Source organism: Pteropus medius, unplaced genomic scaffold (genome assembly GCF_902729225.1).
Source record: "Pteropus medius unplaced genomic scaffold, Ma_sr-lr_union100, whole genome shotgun sequence".
NCBI lineage: Eukaryota > Metazoa > Chordata > Mammalia > Chiroptera > Pteropodidae > Pteropus > Pteropus medius.
Genome location: NW_024341893.1, coordinates 464,573 through 486,247, shown reverse-complemented (window position 1 = coordinate 486,247; position 21,675 = coordinate 464,573). Strand labels below are relative to the sequence as shown.

Genomic DNA, 21,675 nt, shown 5'->3' with positions numbered 1-21,675 from the left:
CACTGCAGCTCTGCTTGTAATCGCAAGAGGATAGAAGCAACTTGAACTCCCTTCCAAAAAGGACTGGTTAAATAACTTAGGCTGTTAATGTGTGTGTGCTTGTGTGTGTAAGCTATGTTCCTGTGTGTGTGCGCGTGTGCGCGCACGTGTGTAATCCATCTCTGGAAGGATTACTCAAGAACTGGTAACAACAGTGGCCTCTGAGGAGGGGACTGGGGGCTAGGAGATGCAGGAGGAAACTTCACTGTAAAGGCTTTTGTATCCTTTGCACTTTGAACTATGTACTATTTATGCTCAAAAGTGTTTAAGAGAACCAAAATAAAAATAATGCACCCCTGCAGTCACAGCCGTTGGGGTTGGTTTGGGGCAATCACCAAATCACATGGGTGGGACACTGGGGCTCTACAGTGACTGCGAGCAGAGGAGGCATCCAGCGCCAGGTCCCTCTGGCAAAGGGTGGCAGGATGGGGCGTGGCACTCAAGGCCAGAGGCATGCCAGAGCTGCAGATGCTTCAGAGGATGAATTGATGGGGCGAGAAGACAGAGATGACTAGAAAATCTCCTAGGACCCCACCCTCCACCTATGCAAAAGGACCGTTTCAAATCTGTGATTGAGACAGCACAGGGTAGTAGTTAAGGGGCCAGGATCTGGCTCAGCTCCCTGACGTCCACCCCAGTCCTGCCACTTGCCAACTGGGTGAGGTCTTTAGCAGTTTACTCCTCTCTGAGCCTCTAAAGAGCAAGTGACGACTTACCTCACGCAGGTAAGCCTTTCACGGGAGCTATACATGCGTTTATGTCATTGTAGATCCTACTACGCATCAAGAAATTACTTGTGCTCCTAAATTTAGTAACTGGAACACTTCCATTTAACCCTGGCATTTGCTAAAATTATCCATGAAGTGGGACAAGAAGAAATTATAGGAGGTGGGGGGCGGAGAAGAGCAGCAAGGAAAGTGTGTGTGCGTGAGCGCCTCCTCGTGGCTGGGACATGAAAGAGCGGTGTCCGGAATCGACATTGCAGTCATTTGCTGTCCTTCCCAGGCCAACCTGGACCAGTGCCCCGAGGACCCAGCCTGGGCCCTCACCAGGAGCGAGGTCGACAGCTGCTCTTTCTACCACTGTCCCTCATACTGAACTCCAGCCCTTCACACCCCAGGCCCAGTGCTTGGGACACTGCCTGACACAAAGAGGGCTCCCGATATGACATTATGAAAGAACTAAAAATAAATGACCAGTTTGGGAAGAAAGCAGCTCTGGAGATGGATGGTGGTGGTGGTTACACAACAATGTAAATGTACTTAATGCCACAAAACAGTACATTTAAAAATGGTTAAAATGGCAAATTTTATGTATATTTTACAATTAAAAAATGGAGGTCTAATGTCATCTTCACTTCCTCTTAGTTCTCCTCCAAACCCCCGCTGCTCCTTGGGAATCTCCTTATCAGATCTGTTCTCTAATTAGTAAAAGGGCTCCAAAGTCCCTCCCGGTCCTCTCCTCTCTCTACGCCCCCTTCCAGCTGGTTTCGCCAGGCCCTCGGCCCTGAACACCGCGGTACCGGGCCCACCCCGAAGCTGCTGACGCCCAGCTCGGCGGTCCTGAGCCCGAGCAGCCCGCTCACCCCTCAGTGAATACGGGGAGAGCCGAGTGCCCTCCCGCCCCACCTGCTCCCCGCTCCCCGGCCCTCAGGCCCCATAACAGCACCTTCCTTAGATGCTCGTCTCCCTTGTAGGTGTGACCCATTCTTTCCATCCTCCCCTCACCCCAACTTCCAATCCGTCAGGCCCCGTGCTGCCCCTGCTCTGAACCCTGGGCCACCCACTTCCCTCTCCCCACCGCCGACCTTGCTGTCTCGTCCGGGCCGCGGTGGCTGCCTCCCTGGCCCGCCCCTGCTCTCCCAGCAAGATCTTCCTCACGGGGCCACCGTCATCTTCACAAGTCATGTCTGACCATTACTCGCCTGCCTCAGACCCTCCCGAACTCCTCAGTGCTCTGGGGATGATGTCCATGCTCCTCACCCTGGGTCACAAGGCTCCTGGTCATCGGCTGCTGGGCCACCCTATGCTGGAGGGAAGGTCCCTCCGTCACCAGCCAGCCAGACAGGCCTTCGCCTAGCCATTTCCTCTGCCTGAAAGCTCTTCCTGACCGTCATGTGCTGCTGCTTCTCCTTTCCAGCTTGGCCTACCTGTCACCTCCTCTGAAAGGCCTTCTTACCCCCGACATCTAAAGAGGCCCTGGTCACTTCTGCTCATCCCTTGATTCTTTGGAAAGTGCGGTCACATTGCCATCTCCCCAGCTAGAGCCACGAGGGCAGGGGTTTGTCTGCCTTGCTCATGGAGGGGTTCCCAGCTCCCAGGACAGGCCTGGCACAGAGTAAGGGCTGTGCAGCAGCAAGCAGTGAAAACCAAATCCACAGGAACCCACCGCCTCCAAACAGCGTGCGATTTGGAGAGCTGCCAACAGGGAGAGTGACGGAAACAGGTGGAATCTGTGGAGGCGGAAGGCAGGGTGACGAACTGCGCGGTCTGTCGAGGGGAGGAGAAGGCCCAGCTAAACAGGGACCGTGACCAGCACTCCCTCGGACTTGGGGCCCAGGTGTGTGCAGAGTTTGACCCTCAGAGGCAGAGCCCATCCCTTCATTGCTGTCCCCCAACTCACACACTGTGCTTCATGTGAAAAACAATCCTGCGACTCACCTTGAAGGAGGGGAGGAAAATAGTATGAAAGTCACCAAAATATATTAAAACAGCTGTTTCCTTCTCTCTCGGCACTGGTCTCCCTTCCCAGTGCCCCCTGCCCGCCACCCACCATGGCCTTTCAGAGAAAAAGACACCCAGGGCAGGAAGACGGAGGTGGCCCGGCTGCAGCCCAGGGCCTGATCTGGGAAGGCGCCTCCAGCCCGGGAGTGAGGGCCGCTAACAGTCTCTACAAGCTCGACGCCACTGTCGACGAGGGGGCCGCTGGGTGGCCGGAGGTGCAGGAGGGTCAGGCAGGACACAGCGGACCGTCGGGCCTTGCCACAGGGACAGAAAACAGAAGAGAAATGAACAGAGTGAAGAGAGGGAAAATCAGAGCAGTTAAGGTGGGACGGGGGGCAGAGGAGTGAGGGGAGGAAGCTGGCAGGGTGAGGGGCCGAGGGAGCCCCTCCAGGTGACACCCGTTCCGGGGGACCAGGAAGACGAGGAGCTGGGCTTTGAGGCAGCAGACGCTGCTGAGAGGGAGGGGAGGGGACGTAGGAGAGGAAAAGGGCACTTGGCACTTGGAAGAGGTAGAAAAGTGGGCCCTGCCAAGGCCACGGTCAGAGAGGACAGAACAGAGGACGTGAGAGAAGGGAAAGTCCCAGAGCGGCAAGGCCAGGCCACAGCGACCATCTTGACTCAGAAAAATGGGGTGAATCCCCAAAGCTCGGGCTGGGCCTGAACGCCTGAGGGAGACCAGCAGTGCCATCCAGCGGGGGAAGCCCTCACTGAAGCCTGATGGGGCCGGGAGCCTGGAGGGGCCTGAGCCCCGCCCACGGGCTAGGTCCTGCGGCCCAGTCTTTTGAACACGCTTACAGTGCCCGCATGGTCCATCTGGGCACCAAGGCCCTCGCTGGAGCTGCTCCCCCGGGGCCCCAGAGTCCTCTTAATGGTGACCTTGACCTCGGCCGAAGACTTACTCTTGGTGCTCGTGACCTGGCTGTCCTGGGCCTCAGGCACAAGGGCAGCCTTGCCCAGTCTCTGGATGATGCTGACTTTGGACAGGGCCTCTGGCTTCCTCTCGATCCTCGGGCGGGTGGAAGGGCGGGTGGAAAGGGCCAGGCGCCGGAGTGTCGGGGTATCAGCTGTTGTCATTGCTGAGCTTGTGGCTTTGGCTTTGACAGTCAGGGCCGGCTGGGGACTGGCCTTGGCTGGGCCCCGGCCTAGCTTCTTCAGGACCCCAGCATACTGCAGGACAGAGCTGCTGCTGTCATTGTCGCTGTCCCAAGCCAGATCCTCATCCATCTCCGGGGTGGCCCCCAGGCGGCTGAAGACTCCCGTGGGCTGTGGAAGTCAGAGACCGAACAAGTGAATCATTTAGTCACTCAACACATATTCATGGAGCGCTGCCTCATGTGCCTGGCCTCTTGGAGCTCACAGCTGGAAGAACACCCATCGGTGACACCCCAGATAGTGGCCACGACAGGGGAAGTCTGAAGAGCTGCGAGGAGCACAGAGGAGGCCCCTGGCCTTGCACGTTCAGGAAAGGCTCGCTGGAGAAGGCACATCTGAAATGAGATCTGCGAGCTGGCCGGAAGTGGGTCTAATAAGGAGGGAGGTGCGCCACGCAGAGGGAAGACCACTGGCTAAGGTCTACAGGTGAACAGGAGCGAAAAGAAAAGACAAACACGTCATTCACTCAGCACATAATTTCTGAGTCCTGACTCTACCTGGCCCTGTGCTGGGTGGTGCTGGGGACAGAGCTGTGACAGGCCTGGTCCTGCCCTCAGGGGGCTCACAGTCCAGTGGGGAAGACAGGCCTGGCATTGGAAATGACACAAGCAGTTCTCTACGAGACCAATGCATTCTGGGGGTGGGGGGGGGCAGTGCTGAAGAGCAGACACAGAGGATCCTGGTCTCCTCTTGGAGCTCAGGGACGTTTTCCGAGGCTCCAGCATCTCTGCCAGGCCCTCAAGGTTGAACCAGCAGAGGGCGAGTGGGCTGAGTCCCCAAGGCAAGAACAAGAATCACTGGAGCACTCGCTGTGTACCAAGCTCTTGACGTGGCTGCATCTTCAAGCCACATGTCCTGAGTGTTGTTATGCTCATGATAAGATCCTAGGAAGTGGGAAGAGGCCAGAGTGGGTGAGCCCTGGCGGCGTGGGGCCAAGAGGCAGGAAACACAGCTGGGGAGCTCCACCAGTTAATGAAAGGTGACGTTTACCAGGTGCTCATCACGCACGACACACCCAGCACCATGCAGGTGCATCTCACCTAACCCTCACAGCCACCCTATGAGGTGGGTGCCATACAGATGAGGAAACCAAGGTACCAAGGGCTTACTCAAGTGACACGGCTAAGGCCAGGCAGCCAGGCGGCAGGCCCAGGCTGTATGCTTCTAACCACACACCACGTCTGGGGCCTGAGGGACTGTGAGCCACAGCAAGAAGAGTGGGCTTCAGCCTAAGCACAGTGGAAAGCCTCTGAAGGGCTTCTGGTGGGGGGCAGGTGGCCCATCCTGTGGGTGGCACGTACTGCTGCTATGGTGGAGGGGCTAGCAGGGGTCACGGTAGCTGCACAGGGACCAGTTAGGAGGTCACACTGTATGCACACAGGAAGAGGTGACAGAGCGGGCAACACAGATGGTGCCACTGGAATAATGATCACCTAGAATGGGCGTGATGGGGTGTCCCTGAGACGCGCCACAGGAGAGGAGTTACTTTGGGGGAAGATGCTGAGGACAGTTTGGGACATGGTGCTGGGAGGGGTCCAAGGAGGCATCCAGGAGTCAGCCAGACTGCCGAGGCTGGACATGGGAGAGGCTAGCAGCAGACAGACAGGAAGCGACCAGGGCAAAGAACTGAGGCTGGAAAGGTAAGTGAGACGTGGGAAGGGTCCGGAACGACACCCGGGGAAGACAAGACTTTGAGAGCTCCCAGTGGCTTTCCCGTTTCCAACTCACTTTGTTCCCTGTCGTCGTGTCTGCCTTGGTCTCGGCGCCGAGGCGGTCGAACACGGATGTCCTGTGGAGACCTGGGAAGAGAGTGAGGCTGTCAGCCAGCACCTGCTGAGTGGCCCCTGTGGGCCCAGGCCTGGCTGAGCACTGTGCAGACGAGGGAGGGGACAACGTGGCCAGCCCAGACCTCAGGCAGCGCTGGTACAAGCAGGCGCAGGCTGGGCCCAGTTCGGTTTTGTGTCTACACTGTTGGCTAACACTGACCATCAACCACACGCTTCTGACTAGTGTCAAATGTGGGAAGGACCAACTAAAACTGACACTTGTTCCTTGCACCTTCGTACAAGTTTATGAAGTATGTGAGGGAAGAGTTCTTAATCCTTATTCACGCCTCTACTCTTTTTTGGAGTCATGGTCTCTGAATCTGAGGAATGGCAGGTAATGAGTCCGCTCCCTAAGTAACAAACTAGCCATCAACAGAACGCTTACTACATTATGATATATAACTACTACGGAAATAGGAACCATTCACAAGAACCATTCGCAGTCGTCCACTGACACCCAAGGGAGATCAGTTCCAGGATCCCCCACGGATAAGAAAATCCAAAATGCTCAAGCCCCTCATATAAAACGGTGTAGTATTTGCACATAACTTGTATTTGCATGGCAGCTACAGGAGGGTTCAACTCACACCACTTCATTCACGTGGGTTCAGCATGGTGCTTGGCAGCATGGCAAATTCAAGTTTTATTTTAGAACTTTCCAGCATTTTTCCCCCAAATGCTTTCAATCTGCGGGTGGTTGAATCCGTAGATGCAAAACCCATGGATACGGAGGACCAAATATAGATGAACATGCACTAATGTGAAAAGGTATTAATAAAAAAGTTATAGAACAGGGGGTGGCTCCATAGTGTAGTAGTCAGTACGTCTGCTTTACACGCAGAAGGTCCAGGGTTTGCGCCCCAGGTGGAGCCACAGACCATACCCCCGGGACACCAGGCCCTGGGTGCGCGCCGCGAGCGTGTGGGAGGACCCACCCGCCTTCAGAGATCCAGTTCTTAAGGGGAAACAGCAACATCCATAGGTTAGGGGTGGAAGTGGGCAGGGGGGGAATTAAAGAGGAGAAAAAAATTATAGAAAACACCTACAAGATGATGCTACATGTTTTAAAAGATGCCCATATATATATATATATAGACTTATATGTAGACAGGTTAACAACAGGCATGGAACATGGGAGGGAGGGGAGTCTGTTTTTATTGTACGTGCTTCTGCAACATCTAGATGTTTTTCCACGAGAACATGTACGATATTCTAATATTCTACAGAGCATCATCTCCATCCTACCACATACACACCCAGCTGTGGACTGAATTTCAACCAGACCCCTCTGGCTCATGATGATGGTTCCCACTTTTTGAGCATCTCTCCTCAGCCAGGCAAAGCCATCATCAAGTCCATGCCCCCGCCCCTCAGGGAAGGGTACCAGCTGAGGGACTGAGGAAGCCTGCAGCACTGACCGCAAGGCAAGAGGGCAGAGGTGGTGTCCTGTCAACCTCTTCTACAGCAATCATCGCTGGCCCCTTGGTCCCTGGACACCATTAGGGCCTGCTCCTTGGCCATCACCAGTGGCACGTGACCAGCCCTGCACTACGCAGTCAAAGAGAAACGACAGTCTCTGCACTAAACCTCCGGGCCGGCCGGTACCTTTTGCAGCCTGCTGCTGCTCCAGGATCTTTCGCGTCCGGGGAGTGGTGCCTTTGGGCATGTTGATGATGTATTTCCCCTCCATCTCGGCAGTGACCCTGCGTCGCTTGGTGGGAACTGCCAGGCTCTCCTCCTCCCGGCGGGCCAGGACTGCTGGGGAGGGAGTGGAGGTGAGCGCCTTCCGGGATGGAATGTTCTCCAGGGAAGGGACTGTACGCCCTGTAGAGGGCACATGTGCCCTTTATCTCCACGCGTCCGCGTGACTGGAATCCCTTATCTTCCCAACCACCCGTCATCCCTGACTCTGCGCCACCGAGAAACTCAGGTCGGGGCCAGACTGGGCGCAGAAGGCGCTCAGAACCCCCAGGGGGCAGCTGGCCTCCCTGGCGCTCTGAGGCTCTGTCTCTGCCCCTTGCAGGCGCAGCTCCCAGTCCAGCCAGATTCCCATCAGATGAAGGTGGGACACAGGTTCTAGAGCGCCATCTAGCAGTAGTTGCACAGGTGTGCTCACTTTTCCAATCAAAAACCGATCAAAATGCATACTTACAATTTGTGCAGAAGTCAACTGTAAGTTCATTTTTTAAAAAAGAATCCCCCCAAACGCGTCAAGGGATAAGAGTGTCAGTCCTTCCAGGCTCACCGTCTTTTTAATACTTTAGAAATTAATTGTAACTTTTCTGTTCGCGGCACACAAATCAAAAAGCCAGACGGGGGTAAGGCACTCCCAAACACACGGCAAGGGAGCACGCGTGAAGTAGGTGGACAGGGTGCCATAGGGCCAGGGGTCAGATAATGAAGCCCCCTCACTGGGCCTCAGTTTCCCCTTGTGCCAAGATCATTGTTTCAGAAATGGATCCAACAAAGGCAGGAGACTGGACCGCCTATAGCCAACAATGCTGCAGTGTACACTAAAACTTTAGGAGACTAATCTCCTGTTACATGTTCTTACCACAAAAAAAAAAACAAAATAAGAAAGCCTGAACCAGGCACAGAGTGAGCACCTTAAGGCGCCCGTGCTTAAATGCACTGGCTCAGTGCGTGATCGTCCTCTGGGCCGGGCACTACCCGTCCCATTCCAGACATGGAAAATGAGGCCCACGGAGGTGCCGTGACCAAGTCCAAAACTCTGGGCACCAAAAGCACTTGTGACACTGGGACCGTGACCCCCAAAAGGTCTGCCAGCCCGCATTCACCCCTAGCCCAAGTCCCCTCACCCGCGGCCTTGGCACTCTTGGCTGCCATCTTGTTGGACACGGTGACAGAGATCTTGGAAGCGCTGGTGTCTGGCCGCCTGGGGGGAGTGCCCGGTGGGGAGTCGCGGTGTAGGCTGTTGGCGATCATTCGGGAAGCGGCTGCGGGGAGAGAGGAGAGTCCAGTGGTGTGGGCCCTGGGAGATGGCCGGCCTCGGGACTGAATGGGGAAGAGGCAGCCAGAGTCACTCGAAGCTGTGCTGTCCCCGTGTGAGTATGCTTGGGAGTGGGCCCACCCCTCCCTGCCCTGGGGTCCTCTCCTGAGGCCCAAGAGCAGGCTGGCTCCCACCAAACCTCACCCAGCAGTTACCCAGCCCTGCGCTGACCTCGTCCCTCCCCTCTCGGCTCCACTTCGGCCAAGCTGTTCTCTGGGTCTTCCCCACCCAGCAAGAATGTGTGCTGTCCCCTCGGCCTGGCATGCAGTTCCCCGAAGACCAACAGGCTCAGGTGTCCTCTCAGATGGCGCCTCCTCAGAGACAGCTTTCAAGAGCACCCCGTCACCCTCTACCCCCTTACCCTATGCTGCACTTTTCCTTCACAGCCCTTATTACTCCTTGACAGTAAATTACACTCATTTGTTTACTGGTGGACTCTCCCTCCAGCACACAAGCTCCATGAGGAGACACTGCCTGTTTACTGCCGTATCCCCACACGTTTCTGGCACTTCACGAGTCCTCGACAGACATCTACTGAAAAGATGAACACTATCACCAAACATCCTAACGTCCCTACTGGACAGGCTTATGGCCGACCCACTTTATGGACACAGGAACTGGGACTCAGGGAGAAGGCCACTCGGTCAGGGCCCTGGGCAGTGTGGGTCTGGCTCCAGTTGGGCTGGGCTGGGCTAAACAAAGCAGTGGCCTCCCTCTGGGGGCGGGGGGACAGTCTGGTGACGCCTGCAGAGTAGAGGGATGTCCTAGGGTGCAAGGCAGGAGGGAGTTGCAGCTCACCAACTAGAGGGCCAGCCCTAGCGTGGGAAGGAGGTGGAATCGGGGTGCAGCCGCTGCTAGCCTCAGGGGGCGGGTTTCAAGAGCTCTTGGGGAAGCCCTGTGGGGTGGGGCAATCTCCACGCCGCTTCTGCTTGGTCAAGTCCCAGTAACACCCCCATCACCCACGGCGTTCGATCTTGGCATTCTGTCCTCCCCAGCCTCCAAGAGTCCTCCCTTTCCCTGCTACGTGCGCTCCCAAAGCCTCCTGAAGTCCCCGTAATGACCCCACATGGCATTATAAACGCAAACTGCCTGGCTGGGTTTTTTAAATAACTACGGCACCAAGAAAAAGACCTCGAGCCTACACAGACCACTTAACTAAAGGCAAGCTCCCACATACCCAGAACCCAGAACCCAGGCCAGGAGCTGGAGCATTACAGGCACCCGGGTGGCCGGGAGGGACCCGTCCCAATCGGACCTCGCTCCTCCCCACACCCAGGAAGAAAGGGTCAGGTTTCAGGCCTGCTCACTCCCCTCTTAAGGATTTGGCATGTCCCCTTCCACAAGTTTCCCAGGATGTTTCCTCAGAGGGTCTTAAACCAAACGGGAGCTTCATGAGCGCTGGTTGTCTACACCCGGCTGTGCAGGACCTGGGCCAGGAGGGCTCCTGCTCACCGCCCGGCTAAGGGCACTGTCACTGGCATGTTCCGCTGAAAAAGGCCAGCAGGTGACAGGGCCCCGCCCCTCGCAGTGTACACAGAGGGAAAGGCCCCGCTTGAAGGGATCAGGGATACCATGTTTTATCATGACGGGTAAACGGCAAACACCGCTGGGTGGGGGGAAACACCTCTGTCCCTGCTCTGCTGAATTTGAGCAGCAGTGAGGCTGCCAGAGGACAAAGAACTGGTCTTCTCACCACCGACACAGACACGCACATCCGCTATCATGACAGCACCGGGCGGCCGCAGCAGCAACGCTGCTGTGGGGCGCTCCTCCCCAATTTCCCTCCTTTGTTTCCCCTTCTCATCTTACTTGCCTATTTTCTCCACTAGTGTTTTTGTTAGTTTTAATTTTTAAATTTTATTTTAAACTATTTAAGACATTCAGAATGGTACAAAAAGCAAATACTACCTGATACCATTTACACGGACTCGAAAGACCAGCAAGACTCATCCACGCGGTTAGGAATCAGGGTAGGGCGCACCCTGAGCGGGGGTGGTGGCTCTGGCCACGTTTCCGTTTCTGGATTTGGATGCTGCTGGCTGTACGGGTGACCCATTTGTGGAATGTCGTCCAGTTGTACCTTTATGAACTGATCCTTTTCTGTATGTAAGCTGTGGGACCCAAATTTGCTCAGCCTCTGCGCCCTTGGCATTTGTCCTGCCCCCAAAGGCCCTGCCCACGTGACTCTGGGCTGAGCCAAGTGACTGGCTTTGGCTGATGGGACAAGAGCAAATATTACAGAAGTAGAGGCTTCAGAGATAATTTGTGAAGCGGGGCCTGTCCCCTGACGCTGCTTTTGGGAACCCTGCAGCCAGCGCTGTGTGAACAAGCCTGGGCTAGCCTGCTGGAAACAGAGACAGATGGCTGAGTCACCCATCAGCCCGAGTGATATCAAACGAACCATCAGACACGTGAGTGAGGTCACCCTAGATCACTCAGCCGCGACGGAGCTGCCAGATGACCACCGAGACCAGCTGAGCTGGCCCAGAACAGAGCTGCCTAGCCAAGTTACAGAACCATGAGAAATAAAAGTTCATGTCTTAAATCAGTTTTGGGATAGCTTGTTAAACAGCAAAGGCTAACTAATACACGTTAAATTTTTTAAGGTTTTTTTTTTAAAGGTATCATACTGCTGACATAAGTATAAAAATAGTCAGTTCTTACTATTTACAGATTCCAATTTGCAAATCCATCTATTCACTAAAATTTATTTGTAACCCCAAAATCGATATTTGTAGCACTTTTGTGGTCACTCACAGACACACCCAGAATGGCAAGAAACTTGAGTCACCCAACACACACACACGCCCAACTGAAGTCAAACAAGGCAGCGCTCTGCCTTCCTGTCTCAGCTCTCACACAGTAAATAAGTGTCCTCCTTGCGGTCTATTCAGTGCCACATCTTTCACATTTTCGTGCTTTTCGTTAGTGCCTTTGCTGTTTAAAATGGCCCCTGAGCCCGTGCTGAAGTGCAAGGACGCTGAGATACATGTGCCTTATAGAAAAAACACGTGTTAGGTCAGCTTCATTCAGGAACGAGTCAGAGTGCTATTGGCCACAAGTTCAATGTCAATGAATCAACAATATGTATTAAATAAGGCGTCTTTCAAAGCTTCTGTATTGATCAGCTGACGAAACTGTGATCGGAGGCTTGCAGGAACCTAACCCCGGACTTCCCCTAGGAGCAGTGACTCAGTACTCACTAATTCACAGTGTTGAGAGTGACTTTCTAGAACAGGACTACCAGCAGCCCCTCACTACCCACTGCATGTTTCCTTAAGAGGAGAGGGCCCTGGATGGCTTTGCTGCCACCTCCACAGATTCCAGGTGTGTCCTATTCCCTGCAGGAGTGTCAGAATGAAGGAAAGGAAGCCTGAGTAGATGGGACTCACCGCTAGAGGCGCCTCGGCGAACCTCGCCTGGAATGGGGCTGGGGCTGCAGGGCACTGACTCAGTGGCAGCTTTGCACATGTCCTGTAAAAAAACAGGTGCCCAGGTTACCACGGGGACAGATGCATGAGGTGAGGAACCAGCGGACCCAAAAATCTGAGCAAAACTAAGGGTATTAGAGCTGCTAGAAAAAGATTTTAAAACATTTCACTCCGAACCATGAGAATGCATCAGACAAACTGAGAGACATTCGACAAAACACCCGACCAGTACTCTTCAAAACTGTCAAGGTCATGTCTAACTGCTGTGTTATACACCTGAAACCAACATAATATCATATCTCAACTATAATTTAAAAATAAATTTAAAAAACATATACCTCGACTAAATATAGCGAAATATTAAGACCTTAACAAAGTTGATTAGCTATAACTTGAAAAAAACAGAACAAAACTGTCAAGGTCATCAAGAACCTGGGAAGACTATGAAACTCACACATCAAGAGAGAATAAGGAGACATGATAGGTCAATGTGGTATGACAACCTGGAACAGAAAAGATTAGTGGGAAAATGGATGAAATCCAAAATGTCTGCAGTTCAGTAACGACAGCAAACCAACACTCATTTCTTAGTTGTGACAAATGTGCCATGGCTACGTAAGATGTTAACATTAAGGGAAGCTGGGTGAAGAACACACAGAAATTTTCTGTACCATTGATAAAGTTTTTCTAGGAATTGGAAATTGTTCCTAAATTTAAAAGTTTAAAGAAAAAGAAGTTTTGCAGTTTTACTCAGTGACGGTCTCCACGACAACTCAGATGGTGACCCTGGCTTGAGGAAGCCCTCACTGTGCGGTCTCGACCTGGATGATGGACACATGAAGGCTGTCTCTGAAATGGAGGGAAGCTACTAGCCATGACGAGAATTACACCAGCAGCCACTGTGTGGTCAAGCGGAGCACTGGAGAGCGCAGCTCTGGGGCAGGGTTCCTTTTTGGTCAGTGGAAGGAGGAGTAGACGAGTTCATATGAAGGGTGTAGACAGAGAGGGCCTGGCAGGCCAAGACAGGCACTTGGTACGTGTTAGTTACCATACGTCACTCCAGGCCTGGCACTCGATGCCACGTACACTATCAGGTAGATGGCCACAGCGACCTATGCGGCAGGCGTGTGTGAAAAGCCTGTTTCAGAGACTCAGGGAGGTGAAATCACAAGTCCAAGGTCACTGTAAGCCGGTGGCGGGGGCAGCGGGGGGGGGGTAGGCAGTGATGGAACAACCATATTGTTGGCCAAGTCATCACCTGAATCTCACACAGAAGCTCCTGTCCTGGGGACAGAGAAGAATCCTGGTAATGATAATTATCATTAGTGAGAACCAATTTACAGCTAGAGAAATTAAGTAAAATAAAGCAATGGCTCAAAAAAAGATGAGAACTAGTAATAATAATTACAGAGAGCCTTTATTGAAGCCCTACTGTTTACACTGTACTAGGGCTTTATATAACTTAATACCACCATCCTATAAAATAGGTTTGCCTATGTACATTCTACAGATGGAGAAAACAAGGCTCAGAGAGGTTAGGCAATGTGCCCAACGTCACACAGCAAATGGTGCAACCAGCCTCAGAACTCAGGTTTGCCTCCAAGCTTCCTGTTGGCTCTGCCACTGCCCCCTACCTGACCCTAAACCCAGAGACAGAGGGGCGGAGCAAAGCACCCACCTGACGGTGCACCACCTTGGCATGTTTGAGGATGGCAATGATGTCGCCCACCACAGTCACGCCCAGCTCATTCATGATTTCCTTGTTGAGATCCAGCAGCATGCTCTTCTGGATCCTGCAAGGGAGGGTCAGTGCTGAGGCCGCAGGTGGGCCAGGCTGGGTGGGCCAGCCGGATCCCTGTTCCCCTGCCTCACCTCGGCCCTCCCCAGGTTCGGCTCTGTCCCCCCAGTGCTCTTACCTGTTATCCACAAACATCACTGCGTAATTGACAGCAGGCCCCGGAGGAATGCCAGCTTCCTTAAAGAACTGGATCCACTCAGAAGTGGCTGGGGGGTGGACAGGGCTCATTATTCACATTACTCTCTTTAGAGAACAGCCACAAAAACCACAGCCGCAAGCAGCAGCTCCCACAAATTAAATGCTTGTCAAATGCCAGGCCCTGGGCTGAGTGCTTCGCATGTACTGTGGAACTAAGCCCACCTCACAACCCATCGGGTTAAGCAGCACTGACTCCTCACTTTGCCAATGAGGAAACTGAGGCAGGGAGAGGCTGGGTGGCTCAGCCCCGGCCACACCGCTAACAAGAAGCAGACGTCCCCAGCCCATGAGCTCCCACACTGCCCTTCTCCTTACGGCTCTGCCCTGCCCCAGAGCGTGACCCGCAGTGATCACCCCCCATGCTAGGCCGATGACTGATTTGGGAGAGCCTGGACTCTGGGTTCTCTGCCCCAGTCCCCACCAGCGGGCCCAGCCCCAGAGGGTGACAGGACCCGCAGGTGGATGGAAAGAAGGGTCACAGAGGTGGCCGTGGGTGTCAGCAAGCCCCTGCCTCGTCACAGGAGTGGTCCTGCCTCAGAGTAGGGCACGGAGTTGCAAGCCTAGGCATCCAACCTTGGCTCTGCCATCTCCTGGCTGAGGGGCTTTGGGCAAGTTGTTGGCCGGGGCTTCAGTTTCCTCATTTGTAAATCTGGGGTACGTACTAAGCACCTGGCACAGGCCAGGTCCTGTCCTAGGGCACTGGGGATACCACATGGCACAAGACAAAGTCCCTTCCCTCATGAAGCTGACATTCTGAGATAACAGCACCAGCGTCCCCGGGGCCCTGTGCAGACTCAATGAGAAAGTCCAAGCACAGGGCTTAAAGTGATGCCTGGCCCAGAGGACGTCCTCAACCACTGTATCATCATTATTGCTACTGCTACTATCCTGCCACCACCAGGCATGGAATACAGACCGGCAGACTCCGCCCATGTTGCTTTCTTGTTTCTAAACTTCTTTCTTATTCTCTTGGTGTGACCTTCAAACTGACCCTAACCTGTCAGGCCAGGTGTGAGATAAGAGCACTGATTTCAAGTAGGACTTTTTTTTCACATTTTAGTATCTCTGAAACTAGGATCTACCTCACAAATGATGGTGTGCCAAGTTCAATTGGCAACCCATTTCTTTCTTTTTCATGGCACTTAACACTACACTGACAATCCATGCTATCTGATAACAGAAAAAATCTGGTACTACTATGCCAATTTTGCTTGCTCACAGACAACTGAGGCTCAGAGCAGAGAAGGAGACATACTCCTGGCTAGACGTGGCATAGGTGGCAGTGCAGGGCTTGGGCACAGGCCCAGGGGCCATGTCTCTTCCAAAGAGACCCTTGCCCACCTGGCCACAGGCCCAACTCCCCAGATTGAGGCAGGTGAGCTCACGCCCTCAGGACTTCTACCCCAGCCCTGAGGAAAGCAGTACCTTCTTCTGCTTTGCACAGGCACTTGCCACTTGCTAAGCCACGGTGCCCTGGCTTCCATCAACCAAAAGTGGGCACCTTTGTTTAAGTATCAAAAAGCACCACATAATGATTCCCTTTATATAAAATGTCCAGAATGGGTAAATTTATAAAGATGTATAGAGACAGAAGGTAGATTAGTGGTTGCCAAGGACCGGAGAGGAGGGGTGACTGTTAATGGGTATGGGGTTTTGGGAGGAAGATGAAAATGTTTTGAAATTGTGGTGATGATTGCATAATTCTCTGAATATAAAAACCACTGAATTACAGACTTTTAACAGGTGATTGTGTGAAATGTATCTCAATTAAGCTGTTCAGGAAAAAAGAGTACCACACAGGTTGGGGGCAGCTAGCTGCCTAAAACCAAGTCAAGGAACTGCAGAAGTCCCCACATCTGGGTGACACCATCATTTCATGCACAGCAACTCCTCAAATAATGTTGTTTCATTCAATGTTATTTTGTTACATTTTGACAAGATGCCGTATGAACTTAACTCTCGTTTATGTCAATTAGCCTGTGGTAAAACTGGTTTTATTATACACCGTTCTGCTTAAAATCACAGAACCTGCTGATGACATTAAGTGAGGGCTTACAGTACTACTAATAGTACTACTAATAGTACTAAGAAGGAAAAGGTGCTACCAATCAAACGATCATAAGCCACCAGCTGTAAGACTACCCCCATTTCAGAAATAAGATGGGCAACAATGTGAGTCTTGGCTTGCTACACACACCAGGAGACAAGTGCTAAACTGTTCACAGCAGCTTGTCTGCTGCAGCCCCAACCCAGAAACGCTGCAATGGCCACTGACAGTAGCATCAATAAACTAACAGTGGTCACTCGGGTGGTGAAATACTATACAGCAATGAAAAAGAAAGAACTACAGCTACACAGAGCCGTTAAGTGACTCTCAGACATCACGTTCAGCCAAAGGAGCCAGACACGGAAGCACGCACGGCCTAATTTCATTATATTAGTTCAAAACCAAAGTCTTTGGAATACAGATATTTTCATTGGTGGTACAACTACGGAAAAACGTAAGGAGGGAGTACCACAAAGATAAGATAGTGGTTTATTCCATCTGGATGAAGGAAAGGGTTGTGATTGGGGTGGGGCCCTCAGGGGGCTGGCAATATTCTATTCTTGACCTAAAGGGGGATAGCTTTTTAAAAATCTTTTCATTGAATTATAAAGTACATGCCTAAGAGGACAAACAAGTGGACAGATTTTTCATAAACCAGCGAACCCATGTAACCAGCACCCAGATCAAGAAACAAAACATTTCCAAATACGGGAAGCGCCCCACCCATTCTCCCTGCGAAGTCGCTTCTCCCTGCCTCGCAGGGCAACCACCACCTTCTCACGGCATCAGTTGGTTTTGCCTGTTTCTGTGCTTTATATAAATGGAATCATAAAGGACACACTCAGATGTTTGCTTTTTAATTGGTCTTATAACCAAACATTTTTGAAATAATTCTTAAAAATTTTTAAAGCTACCAGTTAATCTCTGTGCTTTGACAATCCCAAAATAGAGCTTAAAGAGAACATGATGATAAGGCTCTTGAGAATAATAACGATAGCTAACATTTGTAGAGAACTATGCCCAAGATTTTACTTGCGATAATCTCTTTAATCCCCTTACAACATCCCAAGATGTAGGGAGAATCAGTATCTCCATTTTACAGGTGAGAAAACTGAGGCTCTGACAGGCCACGTGGAAAATCTGCTGGACTTCATAGCCCAAGTTCTTTTTTACATCTAGACTAGTATCAGAAGGCCAAGATGCAGGGAGGAGGCGGGTAGGCCTTGGACAGGCCCCGGCCCCGCCACCACGTTCCTCAGACTACAGCTGTTCCTGCCTGTGAACCGGCCCTCCCTCCCCCATCCCGTCTCCCCACACCAAGGTCATACCTCAAAAAGGGCAGTGGGGAGAGGGGGCCCTGGAGAGAAGGCCACAGACTCACCCATAGTCACTGAGACCATTGTCGCCCTGGCCCCAATGCTGCTCCCTGGAGCCTGGAAAAGAGAACGAGGGGAGAGGGCCCATAAGTCGCTGCCGGCTGAGTGTCCGTCCTTCTCTCGCTGCCTGTCCGCCAGAGGAGAGTTCCTGGACTGGGGGCTCAGAGCCCAGGAATAGCCTGGGGCAGCTGGCAGGAAGTCAGCCTGGGCCAGAGCTGCCACCACAACTATCACTTCTGCCTGAGACAAGACCTAGGGACAGCAAATATCTATATCTCCATTCCCACACCTCAAAAATCTCTAGCTTGAATAAGAGAGACAGAAAAAAGACACCCCCTGCCCAAGACTTTAGCCATAAATATCCATTCATTCATTCATTCGAAAACCATTTACTAAGCACCTACTACGTGTGAGGCACTGTTCTAGGAACCAGGGATACTGATATGAACAAAAACATGGAGCTTGGCACCTAGGTGAGGACGGGGGAAAGGGGAAGACACAGTGAACAGATAGAATGGTTGACGATGTAGTATAGAAAGCCTTGCGTGTCATGGAGAAAACATGGAGGGCTGGGAAGGCAAGAGCTGTAATTCTAAATAGAATGACCAGGGCAGACTTCTCTGAAGTGACATTAGAGACCCAAAGGAGGTAGACAGGAATGAGCCAGAGGAAGTGTCCCAGGAGCAGACATGGCAAGTCCAGTGCCCTGAGCCGGGACTCCATCTGGCATATCTGAGGGACAGCAAGGAGCCAGCGTGGCTGCAGTGGAGTGAGCAAGGAGGAGAGTGTGGGGAGACGAGGGCAGGGAGGTGGGGCTCCAGGTCAGGAGGGGCCTCGGAGAAGAAATGAAAGAACGTTTTCACTTAGGTAACATTAGCAGGTGCTAGAAAGTTGTTCAAGACACATCAGCAGCATTGTCTCCTGGACAGTGCTAGCAGGAGACATTCCTAAAGGGAAACTAAAGGAAAGAACTTTCTCTCCTGATAATTCAGTGCTCTCTGACTCTGGGACCACCTGTCCCAAACTTCCCACTTAGCCCTCCTCCTCATCTCTGACCCAGCTGTCTCCTCCATCTCCTCTGCCCTCGTCCTTCACTCTGCTCCCCGCCACCCACCCCAACCCCCAGTTTTGATCCTTCACCATCACCCCTCCTTTGCCTCCCCCACAGGGGCAGAAGGCCATCTGTCCCGTACACACAATCTGCTCCTCCTTAACCCCATTTTGATGGTATAACAGAGACAGTATAGGAGGAAGGACTCTGGAACCAGACTGCAGGGTTCAAATCTGGTTCTACCAACTTACTAGCTGTGTGGTCTTGGCAGGTTACTGCGCCAGACAGGTCTCGGTGTCCCCATCTGCAAATTGGAACGATACAAACCTTACCTTAGAGAACTGCTGTGAGGGCTACGTGGGTTTCTACATATGAAGCAGCTGAGACAGTGCCTGGTGCATAGCAACGACCCTGTGAGTCTAGGTTATCCTTAACTCTCAGGCCTCCCAGCCCAGCCTTCCCTTTAACACCCAAGGCCTTTGCCTGCCTCCCGGTTTTCACAAGGAATGTCACCTGTGCCTGGAAGGCTTACCTCCTCCTGTCCTGGCAAGCCTTTCACTCTGTTTAGCTGCCATCTGCTTTGGGAAGCTTTCCCCAAGTCCCCACATGTGAGACTCTCTCCTCTGCCGCCAGCCAGGACTTATCCTGCCCTTCACCAGCTTCCGCTGCATCTCTTATGGATGAACATGACCACAGGCATCTCTCCTTCCTGTACCTGACTCCCTAAAACCCACTTCCCCTCTTGGGTTTTACTGCTGGACAAGGTCAACTGACATCTCCCAAAAAGTGGGGCACAGAGAGGCTTCAAGATGTCAGAACATTGCATATACCAGGCCCTCACCAGGACCAGAGCCAGGCGTCCTGCTGATGCCTCACAACCCCCTCATGAGTGAGGACTATTATTAGTCTCATCTTAATCGATGGGAAAAAAAAAAAACGAAACAAAAACTAATTGAGGTGTAGTCATTTGCCAAATGCCACATCTAGCAAGTGGCTTTACCGGGATTCAAAGACAAGTTCTCCCTGATTCCAGGGCCCAGGCAGGAGCTCCCGTTCAATGTCCACATGATAGGCACCGATAGGCTTCAGTGATCCCTCACAACCGTGGGGGAAGAAAGTAAAAATGATCCCCAATCTCACAGATGAGTGGCAGGTCCAGGGTCACACAGCAAGTAACCGCTGGGCTAGGACTTGAACTCAAGTCAGTGCATCAGCTATGATTAATGCTGGTCGAGGGATTACTACAGGCTAGGCACTGTAGTCTGTCTTTGCAAGGTTCCACCTAATGCTTACCAGAAGCCTTTAAATACTGGTATCCTCCCACAGCTTCAGAATTTCCTGCTGGATTCAGTTTCCTCTCTCCACCATTAAAAGCCCATCTCCAACACTCTCTGAACAGTGAAAATTATTAATATGGAAAAATGACCACTTCCAAAACTCGAGTAATTATAATGTACTAGATGCCCTGTGCTAAGCCCTTAGAAGGCTTGGATCCAAATCCCAATTCTACCACTTCCTAATCCTCACTCTGAGGCAAGTGGCTTAATCTTTCTGGATTTCACTTCCCTCAATTATAAAGTAAGAATGACAGGAATATCTATTGTTCAAGTGGCTAGAGGAATTAAATGAGTTCTTAAATGCCAAGCCGTTAGAACAATGCTCAGTAGGTGATGAGTACTATGTACGTGTGCATTAAATAAAATAGAAAAATCTTCACTGAGCTAGGGGAAGGGTAGGACAGTCATTGACCTATATAAGCTATATGCAAAGCGTGAGCTGAGAACAGAGTATAAAATAACCTGAAGGGGTCCATGGGACCTGAAAACATGGAATCACACAGCATAAGTTATTTCCTTTTGAATCTCTATTTCTGTCTACAATTTAATAGACTGTTCTGATTCCATTGGATTTCGGGTTTAAGTGCTCCTTTTCATGGCCAGCCAGGCCAGTTTTCATTAAGATAGCAAATACAATTTTTCTTCTCAAATTAAGTGGAGGAAAATGCGTCAGCGGTTTTAAAGAAAATGAAAAATCTAATACTATGAGATTTGGAAAAATTGGCCAAATAGTAAGTGGCTGGATATTGATTTCCCCGATTGTCCTATTGCTGTCTTTGAGCTTCCTCCATCTCTCTATTTCAAGTCCCAGCTACACCAATGACTCTTCAGAGTCATTATTATGACAGTCCCAATCTATCAAGCTCCTACTCAATACCGTGCCAGGCCCTGTGCTAAGGGCTTTACACCCACCTTTCATTAGCATCCTCACAATGACCCTATGATACTTGGACTACTAGTCCTCATTGTATAGATGAAGAAAGTGAGGTTCGGAGAGATGGAGGCACAGGCCCACTGCCACAAAGTGGAACTGAGACTTGAACTGAAATCTGTCAGCCTCCAAGTCCAACAATCAGTCACGCTCCCATACCCGCATCTTCCATGCTAAGCGCAAATATTACCATCAATACTAACAATAGTACAATAAGAGTGAGCACTGTGCCAGGCACTGAGCGAGGGACTCCAACATGCAGGAGCTGACTTCTCACTCCAATCCATGAGGAGGGAGCTACAGTCGGATTCTGACCCCCATTCTACAGAGGAGGAAACTGAGGTTCAGAGAAAGAAGTCGCTTGTCCGAGGCCGCACAGCTGCGCCGTGACTGATTCCAGAGCCCCGGAGGCCATCCATCGCCACCGTTTCCGGCCCAGTCCCACCTCCCCGACTCGTGCCTCACCTGGACCTCCAGGCCCGCGCCCACTCGCGCCACCCGCCCTCCCTCCCGGCGGCGCCAACAGTCAGACACTCCTCCTTGGCCCGGCGGCCCGCCCCGGAAGCGTCGCCCTCACCGCCGGAAGCCGGACTGACCTGCGCGCACCTTCCCCCCCCGGCCTCTCTAGCCCACTGGGCCGCCACCAACGAGCGAGGCCGCAACTGTCACGTGACCTCTCCCGGTCTCCCAGGTGCTTCCCTCCGCCCGGCGCTAGCGAGGAGCGCGGCCAATCAGAAAGGCGCGGGCCCGGCCTCC

General features: G+C 52.3%; 1 protein-coding gene across 7 annotated transcripts; it reads right to left on the bottom strand.

The window, feature by feature from the left end:
* Window positions 1–1,330: 1,330 nt before the first annotated feature.
* CUNH19orf47 (chromosome unknown C19orf47 homolog) lies at window positions 1,331–21,465 on the bottom strand. Of its 7 annotated transcripts, none has more exons than XM_039853989.1 (10): window positions 21,385–21,465; window positions 18,903–18,955; window positions 17,606–17,657; window positions 14,098–14,185; window positions 13,860–13,974; window positions 12,143–12,224; window positions 8,560–8,697; window positions 7,346–7,564; window positions 5,643–5,713; window positions 1,331–4,025 (listed from the first exon to the last, which is right to left on the bottom strand). In XM_039853989.1, the coding sequence occupies exons 3-10, from the start codon at window positions 17,622–17,624 to the stop codon at window positions 3,522–3,524; spliced, it is 1,236 nt and encodes a 411-aa protein (XP_039709923.1). In that variant the 5' UTR covers window positions 17,625–17,657; window positions 18,903–18,955; window positions 21,385–21,465; the 3' UTR covers window positions 1,331–3,521. The 7 variants fall into 7 exon arrangements, with proteins under 7 accessions (XP_039709923.1, XP_039709939.1, XP_039709949.1 ...); XM_039854005.1 differs by having other exon boundaries at window positions 7,346–7,498; window positions 21,385–21,464; XM_039854015.1 differs by having other exon boundaries at window positions 7,346–7,495; window positions 21,385–21,464.
* Between the last annotated feature and the right edge of the window lie 210 nt (window positions 21,466–21,675).

What these genes read in the sequence shown, in the direction of transcription:
- CUNH19orf47 (XM_039853989.1), bottom strand. An exon ending in CAAGAGTGCCAAGGCCGCGG is followed by an intron (nt 7,565 to 8,559) that starts GTGAGGGGACTT and finishes TGCCCTCTACAG; the next exon opens with GGCGTACAGTCCCTTCCCTG. An exon ending in GCAGCAGCAGGCTGCAAAAG is followed by an intron (nt 5,714 to 7,345) that starts GTACCGGCCGGC and finishes CTCTCTTCCCAG; the next exon opens with GTCTCCACAGGACATCCGTG.